General features: G+C 40.3%; 1 protein-coding gene across 1 annotated transcript in view; it reads left to right on the top strand.

Moving 5' to 3' along the window:
- Nucleotides 1-4495: 4495 nt before the first annotated feature.
- DTD1 (D-aminoacyl-tRNA deacylase 1) overlaps nucleotides 4496-19808 on the top strand; it is a 66707-nt gene continuing 51394 nt past the window's right edge. Inside the window, exons 1-2 of the mRNA XM_090285021.1 lie at nucleotides 4496-4663; nucleotides 12252-12342. Of these exons, the coding sequence (XP_090141147.1) occupies nucleotides 4621-4663; nucleotides 12252-12342 (134 nt within the window). The 5' untranslated portion in view covers nucleotides 4496-4620. The remainder of the gene's footprint in view (nucleotides 4664-12251; nucleotides 12343-19808) is intronic.

Raw genomic sequence — 19808 nt, 5'->3', positions numbered from 1 at the left:
CAATCAGAAATCCCGTCTTGTCCCTTTTTCCTCCACTATCCTCACCAAACAGGTCACTCCCAGATGGTTTTCTCTAATCCAGCAGTGCCAAGGCTCGACTCCTGCCAGTGTCCAGCTGCTCACCGAGATGTTCTGTCTGCAGTTAGCCCAAACTACAGACGGGTCTCGGGAGCCTGAAAGTGCAGCCTTCCCTCACTCCTCAGCCATCTCCTCTCTAATTCTTTTAGTTCCTTCCAACATCTGCCTATCACTCTCGGAACTGTTTCCAATTTTTCTTTCATCCTTTGACTTAGAATCATTGAGAACCAAAACCCTTTTCTCAAGGCCATGGCAAAAATGGATTTCAGAAATCAGCATAATAGTTCATAATGGGCAATCTTTGTGCCTCTTGTAGAAAGATCACCAGAGACATTCAAAGGGCAGACCAGGAGAATAATGGACTAACTGCCTGCCCTCACTCAATCTGAAGGTGATTTGAGACAGACATGTAGAAATCTTTTCAACTGCCTGCCTTAAGAACTCAGAAACAGGTTATAGTGTGTTCCAGTCATTAACCATTGTTTTTCTTTCATTTCCATAAAGATACTTTATTAAATAACTGCACTATGTTTGCACCATAAGCTTAACTTTAGGAGCCCACCAGTATTACTGCCTCCTAAAATCAGACAATTGTTTAACTGAACTGAACTGAACCTTTCTCAAGACTGAGACTGGTTTTGGAAAAATCTATCAACCCAACATCTGGAATGTGAAACTTCCCGGGAAGTTTCAGAGGAGAGAATTGCCGGGCGGGGGAGAGGGGTACAGAAAGAGCCACTCCAACATGTACCTCTGGTATGTGGATTGTTTTAGAGCTAAAGGGAACTTTTAGCTATGGACTCAAGAGAATCTTCTGCTCCTCAACTACCTAGAATTTGAATTAGGGGTTTTACCCATAATATGAGATAAACTCCTTTGACCTATCTACAAGGCTGGCAAACTACTAATTACTAAACATATTCTCCCAGCAATGATCCTTGGAAGCCCCCAAAGCACCTTACCTCATTCCTAGCTCAGGATGCCTTATATACCTACCCATTCTCTCTACTGTCCTTGAACATCTTATGTATATAGGGTCTCTGTTGCATGTATGTGGGTCTCCATAAATATGTATGCATTAAATTTGGTTATTTTTCTCTTGTTAATCTGATTCATGTTTATTTGATTACTAGACCAGCCGAAAGAACCTTGAGGGCAGAGGAAAGTTTCTTCCCCACATAGGTTACACATTTTTGGCAGTATTAATATCACAAAACTGATGTGTCTCAGTGCAATATCAGGGAGCATATGATGTGTGTCTCAATACTGGTGAGGTTACTTTAGGCCACTTCATTATGTACTTTAGTGTGTAGTTTTAACATTTATGCATACTAGTTTCTATTCTTTTCTGGTGAAATGACTTTTTCTTGTTTTTTATTTGAATGCTTTCTCTTATAAGACGAGGAACAGTTTACCTCAACACTCATAGTGTCCCTGGGTGGATTTTAAAATTAAACTGATAGCCCTGAATGGTGTGACTCAGTAGATTGAGTGCTGGCCTTCAAACCAAAAGGTCACTGGTTTGATTCCCAGTCAGGGCACATGCTTGGGTTGCAGGCCAGGTCCCTGGTTGGGGACTGTGAGAGGCAAGAGATAGATGTATATTGCACACATTGCTGTTTTTCTCCCTCTCTTCCCCTCTCTCTAATGGTAAATAAATTAAAAAATAAACTTAAAAAAATTAAAATTATAAAGAGATGAACAGGAGAAAAGCATACAAATTTATTTGTTTTACATGTGACTAAACTCAGTTAATCAATACATGACATAAAGAAATGAAAGACTTGAAGAAACAGACCTGAGTATTCTTATGCTAGGGTTTTTTATTTTTTAAACCCTCTCTTGAGGGCATGCTTTTTGATTTTTAGAGAGAGGGGATGATAGGGAGAAAGAGAGGGAGAGAAACATTGATCGTACACATCCACACCGGGATCCAATCTCCAACCTGCGAATGTGCCCTGACTGGGAATTGAATTTGCAACCTTTGGTTTATAGGCCGGCACTCCAACCAACTTGAGTTACACTAGCTGGGACTATCCTGGGTTTGATGAAGTTTTGGCAGTTGTGGAGGAATATGATACGTCAAATAATATAAGGTAAATGTAGTAAATTGGAGGAGACCTACCAAAGCTGTTTGTTTGGGGGGGATAAGAATGTTCTTTCCATAACTATAGCTCTGAACTGAGCCTCAGAAAGGTTATCTATCTGTTCATCCATTAAGTTATGTATTTACTTTCTGGTCAGCTGTGTGATGGGGATCTCTACCATAGTCCCTGCCATCCTGGCAGTTTTTTGCTTCCTGGGCGGGGCTGTCACACCTCCTACGCTATAGGGTGCGGAACCCTGTGCACTGGTCACTACCAGGCGACCCTTCTCACCACACTGTGGTGCTTTGTGTGGGGGCGAGGTTCCAAGATGGATTCCTGCCGCTCTCTCTCTGCTGAGAGACCAGGAGCCTCCTCCTCTGTCCCCAACCTCTCTAGGCCTCACAGTCCAAGGCAATATAGAGTTGCCTTCCCTGGAGTTGGAATTGGGAGCTGGCGGGTTTGTTCTGTAGCCAGGGGTGCTCCCAGGCGCTTCTCGCCTCCCTTTAAATACGGGTGTCTGTGCTTACTGCCATCCTGCCACCCGTTGCTGTAGCTGCCGCTGCCAGCACAGCTTGACTTCTCTGCCCCGGCTTTGCCCCTCCTACCTGTCTAGACGAGCACCACTTGTTTATAACTTCATACTCTGGACTTTCATGTAGCTTTATGTTCTGGAACTTCTGGTTATTTCTCGTTTTGCGGTAGTTGTAGTCCTTCTTAGTTGTGGAGGGAGATGGAACATGTCAGTTTAGGCCTCCATCTTGGCCGGAAGAGAGAGTGTAGATTTCTAAATTGTTATGATTCATCACCCCTGCCCTCACCCCAGTCTTCTAAAGTTGTCTTACACCCACCTCATCTAAAAGCAATTGTTTACAAGGCAGCTTTTCATTTAGATTGTATAGAACAACAGCTATTTTTAAAAAAATCATATTTCATTATTTTACTTAATATTTACTTAAATTAAGTAATTACAATAACAAGCACAAATGGAATAAACATGTTTTGAGGGAGAAAAACACATAGAACTTGGTAAGCATACAGCTTAGCAGGGGGGAGGGGAAATGTGTTGAGTATAAGATGTAACCCTGGCTACAGTGTTCAGCGCATCCAAGGCTTCAGTCGCTATGTTTTCCAGGGAGAATGGAGAACTTGGGTGAGTTGAGGTGAATGCACTGAGTAGTGATGGTGAAGAGACAGCCTGTTGAAGAAACATCACAGCTTATACCACATTCATTCCCATTGCTATTGTTGTTTATCACATACTTCCTTTTACATAAGGACACCTCCTTGTGACTTATTTTTCTATAGCCCATAATTCCTCATCATGGTTCTAGTTTTATTTATTGTATCATTCTCTCTCCCCCTACACATACTTTAAGTGTATCATGTTAAATGTAAATTGGAATCAAGTACATTTTTATCATGTTTGAATAATTAACCATTTTGTATATGATTAAATCATTGAATGTTAGTTTTATATTAAACCAACATGAACAGCTAAAAAAAAAAAGTTCTTTCCTCTAAGTGTTGGGGTAGCACCTCTCACATGAGGTGTTTATGACTTCTTTCAGAGGAGAGGGTTGGGGTGACTCTCCTGCTTTTTTTCTCTCACATTCCTCCAGCTTTAAATATTCAGTATGCCAAGGTGCTGTTTTGGGGTAACCTTTCCTGAACCTCATCATTCTACACCCACCAATGCTATTAGAGGACTGTAAGAAGAGGACATATTCAGAGGAAATTATTTTTATCAGTGATAATTTGTTAGGATAATGCTTGTATAATTTTTTGCAGTTTTCTAAGTACTTTTTCAGTCTATTTAAATCACCTAATAACCCTGCGGGGGATGGAATAGGCTAAGTGTTAGAGGGAAAATTAGAATTACAGTATACATCTACACACTACCACAATATGTTAAGTCAAATGAATACTTAAATACTTAAATGGCTATTGTAGGTAGCAACTCTTGTTCTGTCTGGTTTCTAAGAAGCCACTGAGGCAGGAAGACAAAGGAAGAACAATCTGGGAGGCTATTGGAGCAGAGAGATGGAAAGAACGAAGAGGTAACGTAATTACTATTCAGGCAGGACGCCGCTGGGATTTGGGAATGATGGTTCTTAGGCCTGACGTGAGAAAAAACAGGTGCAGAAACTGGTCCGGGCAAGACTGGGGATCCTAGAGTTACGGCGGGGACCAACTGCTTGGAGCAGGACAGAGAATCAGGTGTGGTTTATCACTGGATGAGCGGGTTATGGTTAGGCCTCAGATGGGCGAGACCGACGTGGGCGGGGCCAACCCGTGGTGGGCGTGGCCAACATCCGTGGACCTTCGCCAACTTGGACTGACCGGGCAGCCGGGCGCTTCCTGGTGTCACCTTAAGAGGGCGTTGGCCGCAGAAGCGCTCTCAGAGTCCCGAGGCCGGAAGAAGAGCGGCACTTCCTCACTAGCTCCAGCCACCGCCATGAAGGCCGTAGTGCAGCGCGTCACCCGGGCTAGCGTCACAGGTCAGTCGGGCCGGGCCCGGCCTGGGAGGAGCCGCCCCTGACCCCCGCGCCCGGCAGTCCTCGGCCGTCCTCGCGACGGTTTCCCCAAACTGTCCCTTCGGCCGTTCTGTCCAATGCGGCTTATTGGCCAGCTCGGACCCCACAGTGTCGAGTCCCTGGCCAGGCTCGGGGCACCCCCACGGCCCCAGATTACTGTCCATGTGCCTGGTGGGCTCCAGCGCGTCCTGGCTTCAGGATCTCCTTTTTGGGTTCACGATAAACGAACTTTATTATTTTGGTTCTGAGCACCTGGTGGCAGAACCTCCGAGCCTCCTAATGGCCCATTCTTCAGTGGAATATTGCACTAACGTGTAGGGAGCATTTCTGGAGCAAGAACATCCCCTTTTCCAACGTTCCAGTTAAAGTTCTCATTTTGCGCATTTTCTACATGTCCCAATTTTTATGGAGCTTGACTCTCCCCAAAATGCACAGCTATGAAGAGTTGTTCCTATGGATGAGTTCTGAGAGTTGTGCACAGCCACATGACCAGCCCCCAGACTAGTTTCACAACGTTCCCTGCCCCAGGATACCTCTCTTCCTCACTAGTGGAACCCTGTAGGAATGGGGTCAGAATCTTAAGAATTAAGGGTGAAATATTTCTCTTTCCCACCAGTTTCTTGTATGCCAAGCCACCCTAATTTGAACAGTGATTAATGTTAATCACTGTTAATGGGGTCCAGATGATTAATGTAGGTAAGGTAGTCATTTTAAAAACTCAAACCAACATTATAAAGATATTTAAAAACATTAAAAACATTTCGTTTATATGTTTTTAGAGAGGGGGAAGGGAGGGAGAAAGAAAGGGAGAGAAACATTGATGTGTGGTTGCCTCTCACACGCCCCCAATGGGTTACATGGGCTGCAACCTAGGCACGTGCCTTGACTGGGAATCGAACCAGTGACCCTTTGGTTCACAGCTTGTGCTCAAGCCATTGAGCCACACCAGCCATGGCTTTAACATTTTTAATGAATAATTTTAGATTGTTTTCTAGCCTTTTCTGTTTTTAATTGGCAGAATTATAATATTGTTTCAGTCCAGATAATTCCAGATATCCTTCAAGTCAGTCTACACTAAATGTTTTCTTGTGTCTATGAAAGTATAAATCTAAAAAAAACAACAACAAAATCCCCTAAAGAAACAACCAAACCCAGCAAAACTATATACTAGTGTTTAGATCTGAGATTCGACTTTTCAGTTCTGCCTAATGATATCTAAAGTGTTCTGGTAACTGGTTTTGATATCGCCTCAGAGTAGTAGGGATTTATGGAATTTTAAAACAGTTTTTTTTTTTTTAGCATTTCAGTTAATATTTAAGGTCACTAAACTAGGATAATCCATAGGTGAAAAGGTGTTTTGCTTTTTTGAGAAGAATCTTATAGGTGTTAATAAAATGGAATTCTCTCAGTGCTAGAGAGACCTTGGAGTTAGCCAGGCCTTCTGGTTGGATTGTAGGGGCACCAAATAGTCCCTGCAAAAAGTTTCAATATGTAAGTACGTAAGGGCTTTAAATGTTCTTTGTAAGAAGTAGCAAGGACTTGCTAAAAGGCCTTGGAAAAAGGAATGTAAGAAGGAGTGTTATAGCAATTAGTGATTTACAAGCTAAAAGGACTTAAGCCTCTATCACCTCCCATTTGCTTGCTTGTGTCTGGTTTATAACATTTGTGAAGGTTGTGCTTTGCAGAATGTCTAGCCTTTTGAAAATAAATTGCTTCACAGGGAGTTCGTCCCTGGCTGAAGAGCTATGCTGCAGTCGAAGATAACCTTTAGCCTTGCGAATTTCTGTTCCTGTTACTGCCAAGACATTCCTGCAGTCCTGCCCAGCCCCCTCTTCCTAAGGCTGTTTCCCGCCAAAGAAGAAACAAAGAGACTGCACCAGTATAAAAACCCAGCGTTTAGACTCCATTGTAGGTTGGAGCATGTTAGAGACCTGCTCAGGGTCTGCCCAACTCCTGGCCAATATTAAAAATCCTTTGCTTAACTTTATACACCGCTTCAGAGTGTTCAATCTCGCCTATGTAGCCGTAACAGGATAGTAACGGAAAGAGATTTTCTGATCCTTAAAAATGTGACTGGCTCCACTGAAATGTGGTTGCAAGTGAATGACATTATTTTAGGGGTTCTAAAATGTCACTTCAAATTTTATGATTAGGGCAGAGCAGACAATTAGGAGTCACATCTTATGTGGCAGTTTTGCTTTGTGAGATTGGTCAGGCAAATTTTGTTGCCTTAGCATGGTTATTGCAATAATTAATTTAAAAAGCCTTGTTATGGAACATTTTAAACACTCATTTGGTTAAACAAGCGAGTAGTAGTACAGTAACCTTCATGTCTTGTCATTCAGCTTTAGCCCTAAAATCTGAATAGAATCATAGAACTTTGGGAAGAGGATCTAAAATCATTGGGTTTGAATGTGTTAATTTGGGAGATTGTGAATTCTCAAAGAGATTCATGAGTGATGCCACTGTAGATGGAGAAACTGACCAAATATCTCAGGTCTTTTTCAGCCTGGTGATCTTTTGTCTAAAATTCTGAAGTTGTTTTTCTTTGGAAATCCATTTGTCTATAGTAAAAGATCCCTTTGAACCTCCTAATCCTTCTACTTGTTCCAGGAGGAGGTGCAAACTGTTCTAAAGCAAAAGAGCAAATGGTGTCCAATATAGACTTTGGGGAATATTTGTTTCTTTTTAAGACAATACTGCATTGTAAAGATGTCGAAACTTCAAATAGTGATTTGAATCACTTCAAATAATGATTCTACTTTTGAAAATCTACTCTTAAGAAGATAATCTTAATTATAGAGAACACTTTAGAGGGATGAACAGGCAGAGCACAGAGGATTTTTAGGATAGTGAAATGACTCCATATGATACTATGATGTTGCATGCATGTCATTGTATATGTATTTGTCCAAACTCATAGTATGTACAATACCAGGAGTGAACCCCAATGTAAACTATGGATGATTATGATGGGTCGTTGTAGGCTCATTAATTGTAACAAATGTACTCCTTTGCTGGTTAGTCAGTCCATTGGATGGAATGTAACTGTTCTTCTGGATAGAATACAACTATTAAAAGATGTTTAGGAAAAGTTTATAAAATTGAAAAATTCTTATGCAATATTAACCCTTTGAGTGCCAATGTTGCTGTGAGAGATGCTGATAAATTTTCCGAAAATTGCCAGCATCGCTACCAGCAACTCTTTTTGATGGCTATAAATGTAAATAACAAGGGAATAATTCATATTTTATGTTTTGTTCTCTTTTTTGGGCCTCAGGTTATATATTGATATAATTTTTTCTCACATTGATCCAAATTTCAAATTAGGCATGGCACTCAAAGGGTTAAGAAAAAGATGAGACACAATTCATAAGCCATAATTATAATAATATTACAATAATATTGTGTTTTCCTTCCTGTTTTTTATACTTTCCAAATTTTCTATAATGCATATTTACTTTAACAGTGGATATAACTCATAATCATTTTTTAAGCTTTAAAATATTGTTTGGGAAAATTTTAGAAAATATATTGACAGGAAAATAATTCATATTTTTTATGGCTGAGTCCTATTTCATTGCATATGTGCACTGCTTCTTCTCTCTCCATCTATTGATGGACACTTAAGTTGCTTCCATATCTTGGCTATTATAAGTAATGCTATGATGAACATATGGATGCCTATGTCTTTTTGATTTAGTGTTTTGGGTTTCTTTAGACAAATACCCTGAAGTGGAATAGCTTGGTTCTTCGTTGTTTCTTGTTATAACCTTTGTTTTAAAATCTGTTTTGTCTGGTATAAGCATTGCTAATCCAGCTTTTTAATTTCATTTCCATTTTCATAAAATATTTTTTTCCATCTCTTTACTTTCAGTCTGTGTGTGTCTTTCAAACTGAAATGAGTTTCTTGTAGGCAACATTATGTGAGGGTCTTATTTTCTTTTCCATTGGGCCACCATATTTTTTTTTTAAATTTGTTTGTTCATTTATTTATTTTTATTTTTAGAGAGAGTGGAACGGAGAAAGAGAGAGAGAGAAACATCACTGTGTGGTTGCCTCTCACTTGCGCCCCCAACTGGGGACCTGATGTGCAACCTAGTAATGTGCACTGACTGGGAATCGAACCAGTGACACTTGACTCGCAGGCCGATGCTCAATCCACTGAGCCACAGCAGCCAGGGCTACACCATATGTATTTTGATTGGAGCATTAAATCCATTTACAGTTAAAGTAATTGTTGATAGATCCAAGATGGTGGTGTAGGTGGAAGCTACATTCATCTCCTCCCAGGACCAAACTGGAATTACAACTAAATTATGGAATAGTTATCTTGAATAACAAGCTGAAGACTGGCTGAACAGAGGTCTTATAACTAAGGATTTACAGAAGAAGCCACATCAGAACTGCTCCAAATAGATTGCTGAGGGCCAGTCACAGGCAGCATCTTACATTGGCCAGCAGCAGAGTCCCTCCCAAGAGGCCCAGTACCAATACACCCAGTGTCCAGCATCAGACAACATCAAAGTAGGAATCAATAAGCTTCACAAATGGCATATCCAAAGGGAGATCTTGGCAGGCACCAAATACTACTGAGGTGAATTCTGCCCCTGGTCAGTACCAGCACAGCAGCTCACATGCCATGGTTGGGGTTGAGCCTCAGAGTCTGCCAGCCTGAGGGTTGATCCCATGCACAAATAGGCCAATAGCAATCAAGACTCAATTCTAATAGGCAGGCCTATATAACCCACACAAGGGATATTTCTGCAGCACCCAGCTCAGGTGACGAAGGAGACTGCACCACTGGTCCCCACAGGACACCTACTATACAAGGTCACTCCACAAAGGCTGGGAGTCATAGCAGATCTATCTAATACATAGAAATAAACACAAAGAGGCAGCCAAAACGGGGTGACAAAGAAACAGGCCCCAAATAAAGGAACAGAAGAAATCTGAAAAAAGAGCTAAACAAAATGGAGGCAAGCAATTTACCAAATATAGAGTTCTAAGTAATGGTTATAAGTACGTGCAATAACATGAAAAAGGACATAGAAACCATAAAAAAGGACCAATCAGAAATGAAGAATATAATATCTGATATGAAGAATATACTGGAAGCAATAAAGTAATTGTTGATAGATATGTATTTATTGCCATTTTATTCTTTATAAAAAATGAAATTTGTCATCTGCAACATCATGGATGGAACTATAGGGTGCAGTGCTGAGTGAAATAAGTTAGAGAAAGACAAATGCCCTATGATTCCACTTATATGTGGAATCCAAAAAGCAAAACGAAACAAGCAAGCAGACCAGAAACAGACTCATAGATACAAAGGGCATTTTGATGGTTGCCAGATGGGAGAGGTGTTGGAAGAATAGGTGAAAAAGGTGAAGGAATTAAGAAGTACAAATTTGTAGTTACATAATAGGGGGATGTAAAGTACAGCACAGGGAATATAGTCAATAATATTGTAATAACTATGTATGGTATCAGATAGGTACTAGATTTATCAGGGTGACCACTTTGTACGTTATATAAATGTCTAATCCCTGGGTTGTACACCTGAAACTAATATAAAATTGTATGTCAACTATAATTGAAAAATGAAAAAATATTAAAAAATAATATTGATTTATGTAAAGAACAAATAAGCCAAAGACTTTTTCTAAAGCAAAACAAACAAGTAAACAATCCCAATTGTTTCGTCTTTATGTTAGGATAGATTTTTTTCAGTTTCAGCTTTTGAGTCAGTGGCTTAAAGAACAGTAAGTCACTCATAGTCCATTATAAGAAAATCACAGAAGAAAATATTAAAATATTTTTTTAGCATAAAACTATGAGAAATTAAGCTTTACAGATATTTCAGGAATGGACTGGTGCTGGTGCTCCTCTGGGGTCTGAATGTCAGGTGGTGCCTTGTCAGACACCTAAAGGAAGAGGGGAGTCTCTCATTGTTTCCTTAGCTTGCAGGATATTGCAACACAGTAAAGTCTGTGATTCCTTGTCAGGTATATTTATAGATATTATTATTATTATTTAAAGTTTCATTTTTATATTTAGAAGAGAAAGAAGGGAGAAAGAAAGGGAGAGAAACATTGATGTGAAAAACATCAACTGGTTGCCTCTCACATGTGTCCTGACCAAGGACTGAACCTGCAACCCAGGCATGTGCTCTGACTGGAAATCCAACCAGAGACCCCTCACTCTGGGGGATGATGTCAAACCAACTGAGCCATACCGGTCAGAGCTATTATTATTTTAAAACTTTAAAATATTTATTGCCCTGGCAACTGTGGTTGTTGATTGGAGCGTCATCCTATAAACTGAAGGGTTGCAGGTTCAGTTCTAGGTCAGGGCTTGTGGGTTTGGTAACCTGTTGGGGCGTGTATGAGAAACCCACTGATGTTTCTGTCTCACATTGATGTTTTCCTCCATTCTTCTTTAATGTTTGGAATACAAATTTATGTTCAGAGATTATTTTTATGGATGAGGTGCTTGATTACAAAAGATTTGGAGATCATTGGCTTAAAATGAAACTTTAGTACTAAATTGGCAAATAATAGAAGTTCGCTGTCTTGAAGGTTAATTTTTAAACCATGGTTTTTATGTATAATATATTTATCTATTCTGCAGTAAGTAGAAAAATCATTTCTTTATTTTTATGATATAAGTGTTTTCCGTTTTGTGCCGTGTATTGTGTTACCAGATTTGCTGATTCCAAGACAAATGGGTATCTCCTGGGAATTAATGTACCGAGCTGGATTCTCTGGGCAGGAAAACTCTTCTGGTTTTACAGATTGGCAAACTCCATCATAGAAAGTTTTTTGTGTCTTACCCAAAATCACACAGATGAAAATGTGGACCTGAAATCCTGCTTAATGGTTGTTAACTTCAGAACTCATTTATGTCATTGTTCACACGTGCATTCCAATCCAATCTCCTTGGCTGTCAGGTTACATGGATGTCGCGTGCAAACCGTTCTTACTATATTAACAATGGTTGGGCTTTTTATGGACAGACCTCATACATCAGAATTCCACAAAGAGAAGTTTTGCCTTTCACCAGTCTATAAAATAATGTTGTATTTAATATTTTTTCCTTTTTATAAGAGGCATATGTAATTAACTGACTCTGATAATTGTCATTTGAGCTTTACATATATATATATATATTTGTGCATTTTTGTATAAACATATTATACTTCATTACAAAAGAGCCCAAAGCAAAGGAAAACAACTCAAACAGAAAACTGGGAAGACAGAAGTATGGAATTGATAAAGATAAAAACAGAGATTAAGAAATAAAACAACAGATAGGAGAAAAAAAAAAGAACTCATGTATCCCAGATGTAAAATCATAGTGGACATAAATTATGATCATCTTACTGTATTCACATAATTCCTTTCATTTTTGAGTACCTACTGACTTTGGCAAAGAAGTTTTAAGAAGTATGTGTGATATATACATTCCTGTTGGTTATTTAAAAGTGCTTCATGGTTTGTGGTACTCGTTTGGTTCTGAGTCTCTTTTCTTTTTGTTTTCTTTTTAGTTGGAGGAGAGCAGATAAGTGCCATTGGACGGGGCATCTGTGTGTTGCTGGGTATTTCTCTGGAAGATACACAGAAGGAACTAGAGCACATGTAAGATGTGGATTTCTAAGTCATTGCTCATTGAATGGGATATTTGATGGTTATATATAATACATATGTACACACACATATACTCGGAACTTCTATAGGATTTTGTTCCTATAAAGTGAGCCCATGTTTATCATTGTACATTTGATGCAGTATGGTTATCTCCATGTTCCAGATAAGGAGACTGAGGAAGAGTAATCTGTCAAATGTCCCCTACTAAGTGAGGAGCAGAGCTGGAGTATAATTTAGCTTCACTATTTGCTGCTGCATCTGTTCTTTGGCTACTCTGTTTCCTATACTGTTCTTAACTCCCTCTGTCTCTTTTGTACCTACCATTTTTTACTTCTTAATTCCTGCACTTTTTCCCCATTAACCCCCTTCCACCTCCTAAATTATTACCCTCCAAATGATCTCCATATCTGTGATTCAGTTTCTGTTTTGCTTAGTTTGTCTTTTAGATTCAATTTTTGATAGTTGTGAATTTATTGCCATTAAATGTTTATAGTTTTGATCTTCTTTTTCTTATATAATTCCTTTAGCATTTAATATAGTAAGGGCTTGGTGATGATGTGCTCCTTTAGTTTTACCTTGTCTGGGAAGCACTTTATCTGCTCTTTAATTCTAAATGATAACTGCTGGATAGAGTAATCTAGATTGTAGGTCTTTGCTTTTCATGACGTTGAATACTTCTTGTCATTCCTTTCTAGTCTGCAGTCTCTTTTGAGCAATTAGCTGACAGTCTTATGGGAACTCCTTTGTAGGTAACTCTGCTGCTTTTAAGATTCTCTCTTTGTCTTGAACCTTTGGCATTTTAATTATGATGTGTCTTGGTGTGGTCCTCTTTAGGTTAAACTTGTTTGGGACTCTTTTTTTTTTTTTTTTTTTTAAGTATATTTTATTGATTATGTTGTTACAGTAGTCCCAATTTTTTTCCCCTATGCTCCCCTCTGCCCAGTATCCCCCTTCACTCCAGCAATCCCATCCCCCTTAGTTCATGTCCATGGGTCATGCATATAAGTTCTTTGGCTTCACCCTTTCCTATATTATTCTTAACATCCCCTTGTCTATTTGTACCAACCGATTATGCTTCTTAGTCCCTGCACCATTTCCCCATTTCTCCCTCTCTTCTCTCCCAGCTGATAACCTTCTCAATGATCCTCATACCTATGATTCTGTTCCTATTCTGGTTTGCTTAGTTTGATTTTGTTTCTATTTTTTAGATTCAGTTGTTGATAGTTATGAGTTTGTTGTCATTTTAGTGCTCATAATTTTGATCTTCTTTTTCTTAAGTAAGTCCCTTTGACATTTCATATAATAACGGCTTGGTGATGATGAGCTCCTTTAGCTTCACCTTGTCTGGGAAGCATTTCATCTGCCCTTCCATTCCAAATGATAGCTTTGCTGGATAGAGTAATCCTGGTTGCAGGTTGCCTTTCATCACATTGAATACGTCTTGCCAGTCCCTTCCTGCCTGCAAAGTGTCCTCTGGGAAATTAGCTAATAGCCCTATAGGCACCCCTCTGTAGGCAACTCTCTGCCTCTCTCTTGTTGTCCCCAGGACTCTGTCTTTATCTTTTGCCTTTGGCATCTCAGTCATGATGCATCCTGGTGTGGTCCCCTCTGGATCCAGCTTGCCTGGGACCCTCTGTGCTTCCTGCACCTCTATGTCTATCTCCACAAAATATGGGAAGTTTTCCTCATTTTTTAAAATTCTTGCTTCCTCATTCTGCACTGGTTGACTTTTTTTCTTTCTTATGTTCCAAATCATTGATTTGAACTCTGGTTTCCTTCCTTTGACCATTGGTTTGGTGTGGATTTTTCTTCGTTTCATTTAGCATAGCCTTCACTTCTTCTCCTATGCGTTTGCCATACTGAAGCATATCTGTCAAGCCTGTGAGCATCTTTATCACCAGTGTTTTGAACTCTACCTCTGTTAGGTTGTCTATCTCCTCATCTGGGAGGCTGGCTATCTCCCTGTTGCTAAGTTCTCCCACTGGAAACTTGGTCCGTTTCCCCTTTTGGGCCATTCTTCTCTGTCTCCTCATTCTGACAGGCTCCTGTGTTTGTTTGCTTCCTCGTCCCAGGTAGAGCTTTCGCTCCTGTTACGTTGTAAGGGGCGGAGCCTTAAGGATTCATCAGTACTAGGTGACCTGTTTCACCATGTTGTGGCGCTGTATGTGGGGGAGGGGTCCGAGAGGGAACAATGCTGTCTGTCCAGCACTCGCCCTTTTTCCAGGCACCTCTCCCACTTCTGCACCAGACTGGTGCCCCTCTAGCTGCTGCCCGGGTCGTTGTTCCCAGAGTGGGTGGGTCTGCGGACGTTCTAGGACCGTGGAGGCCCTTTCAACAAGTGGACTCTGCTGAGACTGGCAGTTTCTGCCTCTACCCCAACCCCCACTGGTCTGCATAGTCAGAAGCAATGAGGCTTGCTTTTCCCCGGTGCTGGGACCATGAGCTGTGAGGTCTGGTGAGGAGCTGGGAACACTCCCCAGGTGTCCCTCCTGACTTTTTAAAATGTATGACTGTGCTTTCCACCGGCCTGCTGCTGGCACCACCACACCACGTCCTCTCCGCCCCGGCTCCGCCCCTCCTACCGGTCTGGACAAGTATTTCTTCTTTATATCTTTGTTTGCTGGACTTCCATGTAGTTTGATTTTCTGGAACTTCTGGTTGTCTCTAGTTTTGAGGTAGTTGTATTCCTTCTTGTGGAGAGAGATGCAGTGTGTCTGTCTACACCTCCATTTTGGCTGGAAGTTGTTTTGGACTCTTTGTGCTTCCTGGACTTGTATGTCTATTTCCTTCACCAAATTAGGGAAGTTTTCTTTCATTATTTTTCAAATAAGTTTTCAATTTCTTGCTCTTTCTCTTCTCCTTCTGGCACCCCTATAATTTGGATGTTGCTACGTTTGAACATATCCCAGAGGGTTTGTAGCCTGTCCTCATTTTTTTGAATTATTTTCTTCTTGCTGTTCTGATTGAATGTTTTTTTTTCCTTATCTTCCAAATTGTTGGTTTGATTCTCAGCTTCTTTTCCTCTACTTTTGATTCCCTGTATGTCTTTCTTTTTTTAAAAAAATTATTTATTTTTAGAGAGAGAAGAGGGAGCGAGAGAGGGAGAGAAATATCGATGTGTGAGAGAAACATTAACTGGTTGCCTATTGCACGCCCCCAGCTGGGGATCTGGCCTGCAACCCAAGCATGTGCCCTCTCTGGGAAGTGAACCACTGGTTCAGATGCTGATACTCAATCCTCTGAGCCACATCAGACAACGCTGTAGATTTTTCTTTATTTCAATTAATGTAACCTTCATTTCTGCCTAGCTCTTTTTTATGCTGTTGAAGCACCCATTGGGTTCCTTGAACATCCTTATAACCAGGGTTTTGAACTGTGCATCTGATAGGTTGCTTATCTCCGTTTCATTTAGTTCTTTTTTTAAGTATATTTTATTAATTATACTGTTACAGTTGTCCCAGTTCTTTCCCTTTTTTCCCCCTCTGCCTGGTAGCTCCCTTCCCTCCAGCAATCCCTTCCCTTTCTTAGTTCATGTCCATGGGTCATGTATATAAGTTCTTTGTCTTCTTTGTATCCTATACAATTTTTAAGGTCTCCCTGTTTATGTTTTACCTACCATTTATGCTTCTTGATCCCTGCACCTTTTCCCCCATTCTATTTCTTCTCCCACCCCACTGACAACCCTCCGTATGATCTCCATATCTATGGTTCTGTTCCTGTTCTAGTTATTTCCTTTTGTTATTGTTTTTAGATTGATTTGTTGATAGTTATGACCTGGTTGTCATTTTACTGTTCATAGTTTTGATCTTCTTTTCCTTAAATATGTCCCTTTAACATTTCATATAATAAGAACTTGGTGAGGATGAACTCCTTTAGCTTTATCTTGTCTCAGAAGCACTTTATCTGCCCTTCCATTCTAAATGATAGCTTTGCTGGATAGAGTAATCTTGTTGGTAGGTCCTTGCTTTTCATCACTTTGAATACTTTTTGCCTGCAAGGTTTATTTTGAGAAATCAGCTGACAGTCTTTTTTAAAAAGTACATTTTATTGATTATGATGTTATAGTGGTCCCATTTTTTTTTCCCTTTTGCTTCCCTCTTCCCAGTACCCCCATTCCCTTCAGCAGTCCCACTCTCCTTAGTTCATGTCCATGGATCATGAATGTAAGTTCTTTGGCTTCACCCTTTCCTATACTCTTCTTAACATCCCCCTGTCTATTTTGTACCTTCCAATTATGCTTCTTAGTCCCTGTACCATTTCCCCATTTCTCATCTTTCCTTCTCCCCCCTCCCACCTGATAACTCTCCAAATGACCCCCATACCTATGATTCAGTTTGTATTCTGGTTGTTTTCTTAGTTTATTTTTATTTTTATTTTTTAGATTTATTTGTTTTTAGTTGTGAGTTTGTTGTCATTTTCATGTTCATAGTTTTGATTTTTTTCTTTTTCTTAAATAAATCCCTTTAACATTTCATATAATAATTGGTCTAGCTTGTTTGGAACTCTCTGTGCTTCCTGGACTTGTATGTCTATTTCCTTTGCCGAATTAGGAAAGTTTTTCTTCTTTATTTTTTTCACATAAGTTTTCAATTTCTTGCTCTTCTTCTTCTCCTTCTGGCACCTGTATGATTCGTATGCTGGCATGTTTAAAGTTGTCCCAGAGGTTCCTAAGTCTCCCCTTTTTTAAATTTTTATTTCTTCATTCTGTACTGGGTGATTGTTTATTTCTTCCTATGTTTGAAATCGTTGACTTGAAGTCTGGCTTCCTTCCCTTCACCATTGGTTTCATGTTGATTTTTCTTCAATTCACTTAGTACAATCTTCACTTCTTCCCTTTTGCATTTGCCTTATTCAGTCATGTCTGTCAAGTCTGTGAGCATCATTATCACCCGCGTTTTTAACTCTGCATCTGTTAGGTTGTCTCTCTCCTCTCACTTAGTTATTCTACTGGAGCCTTGATTTGCTGCCTCTTTTGGGCCACACTTCTCTGTCTCCTCAACATGACAACCCCCTGTGTTTGCCTCTGTGTCTTAGGTGGAGTTGTCGTACCTGTTACATTGTAAGATGTAGAGCCTTAGGTATTCATCAGTGCGGGATGACTCGATTCATCACCTTGTGGTACTGTATATTGGGGAGGGGTCAGAGAGGAACAATGCAGCTTGCTCAACACTTGCTCCTTTTCCTGTCACTTAACCCACTTCCCGTATGCTACTGGTGCCCTTCTAGCTGTTGCCTTGGCGATGATTTCCAGAGTGGATGAGTTTGCGGATGTTCTAGGATAGGAGGTTCTCTAAACAGACGCTTATGGGAGACAGGCAGTTTCTACTCCCACCCCAACCCCTACTCGTTTTCACAGCCAGAAGCAATGTGGCTTTATTTTCCTGGCACTGGAACTGTGAGCTGCACAGTCTGGTCTGTGACTGGGATCACTCCCCAGGTGTCGCTCCTAGCTTCTATAATGTGTGACTGACTGCTCTTTCCGATGGCCAGCCACTGTCACTGCCTTGCTGCCACCACCGCTGCCACCACCACAGCCACCATACCGTGTCCTCTCTGCCCTGGCTCCCCCTCCTCTACCTGTCTGGATGAGTATTGCTTCTTTATATCTTTGTTGGACTTCCATGTAGTTTGATTTTCTGGTAGTTCTGGGGTTTTTTGTTTTGAGGTAGATGTAATCCTCCTTATGATTTGGAAGGAGGCAAAGTGTGTCTATCTATGCCTCCATCTTGACTGGGAGTCCCATTTAGTTCTTTTTGTGAAATTCTGTTTTGTTATTTCATTTGGGCCATATTTCTTTGCTTCTGATTTTGGCAGTCTCCCTAATTTGTTTCTGTGTATTAGGCAGAGCTGCTTTGAGTTCCTTCTTAGTAGCATGACCTTTTGTAGAAAAGCACACCTGGCTGGGTAAATGTGGAGTCTTTAAATCCATGGTTGTTGGACTTCCATACAACTCAACTTTCTGTTGTTTCTGGATGATAACTGTTTTTTAGTCTAGTTGTAATTTTTGCCCTAGTTGTGCAAGGAGGCAAGACGTGTTAACTACACCTCCGTCTTGACTGGAAGTGTAATCTTCATCCAGCAGCTCCATTCTTTTGAGCGGGTCCCCAAAGCCTGCTTTTTATTTAAGAAATATTATCTGGCATTATTTATGCATTTTGAAAATGCCCAGTTCTTCATCGTACATATAAGGATGTGTATCTTAGAGAGGTTAAATTACTTTCTCAAAGTTAGGTACACATACTTATCAGAAAGCCCAATTCCAAATTAGAATTTAGGCTACCTGACCTGGGCCCATGCTCCTTTTACTAATGTAGGGGGGTTTATTATTGCTGTTGCCTGACTGGCTGTCTTAGTAGGGGCAACTTTCCCCTCCCCATGTTTAACCCCTGTCTGTTCCTTCCCCTGCTCCCTGCCCCAACACCACTTGACACATTTACTTCAGATGCTTACATCTGTTTATTCTGCCCTTTGTTGCCCAGACCCTGAGTATAATTCTATCCAATTGTCCCTTTTGTATTAGGTTGAAAATGAGACTTGGACCCCAATTCCTGCTAAGGTGTTGATGACTGATAAGGATAGTTCATTACCACTTTAGGGGTGTTGGCATTTCAATAATTGTCTCCAGGATACTTCAGACAGTATTGTGGTGTAGTTGTTAAAAACTGGGGCTCTGGATCTGAATCTCTTTATGGCTCTGACATTCTAGAGAGCTAATATTTATCTCGGTAGTTAAAAGATTTGATTCAACAGAAGACAAATCTTGGCTGTGGAGGGGGTGGGTAATGAAGAGTGCCCACCACAGAGAGTACCCATATAAAGAGTCTGAATTATTAGTTGTAGAGCCCTTGAACATGTCTTTAACAACATCCAAAAGGTGGCTCGCCGAAGGTGGAATTTCAACTTTCATGCAAGTTGTTCTTTGTCATGCTTTCCAAATATGATCTTATAAATGTTACCTAGCCCTCTTCCTTGCCAAGGTGTCTTTCCTTTGTCATTCACATTTATAAGGAAAGCCTCTCTAGGACTTATGGAGCATGTGACATAGTTGTTAAGATATCTTCCTCCAGAACTTTTTGCATATTGGCAGTAACCCTAAGTTCTCTTCGGGGTATTTGCTGAATTGTTCATTTTGAGAAGCTCCAAGAAGGGGTATAAAATGGGGTATCATTTATTCCATTGTAAAAATTGAATTCTTCTATAAACAATTGGAATTGGACCCATGTTTTGACTTATCCCCATATTGAAGGAGTAGATAGTGCATGATTGTCATCTTGGCTCCAGTTGCAGTGAATTGGAGGGAACAACTAAAGAAAAAAAAAAACAAAACACACACATACAAACAAACAAAAAAACAGGAAATTCATAAACAACCCCATGAAGTAGGAAGTAGGATCATTATTACCCCTCTTATATTATAGATGAGGAAACGGAAGCACAGAGTAGAAAATAACTTGCCC

The sequence above is a fragment of the Furipterus horrens genome, unplaced genomic scaffold (genome assembly GCF_987537825.1).
Source record: "Furipterus horrens unplaced genomic scaffold, mFurHor1.1.pri manual_scaffold_8, whole genome shotgun sequence".
Lineage (NCBI taxonomy): Eukaryota > Metazoa > Chordata > Mammalia > Chiroptera > Furipteridae > Furipterus > Furipterus horrens.
Note: the sequence above shows the minus strand (reverse complement) of the source record. Positions and strands in the feature narration are given on the sequence as shown.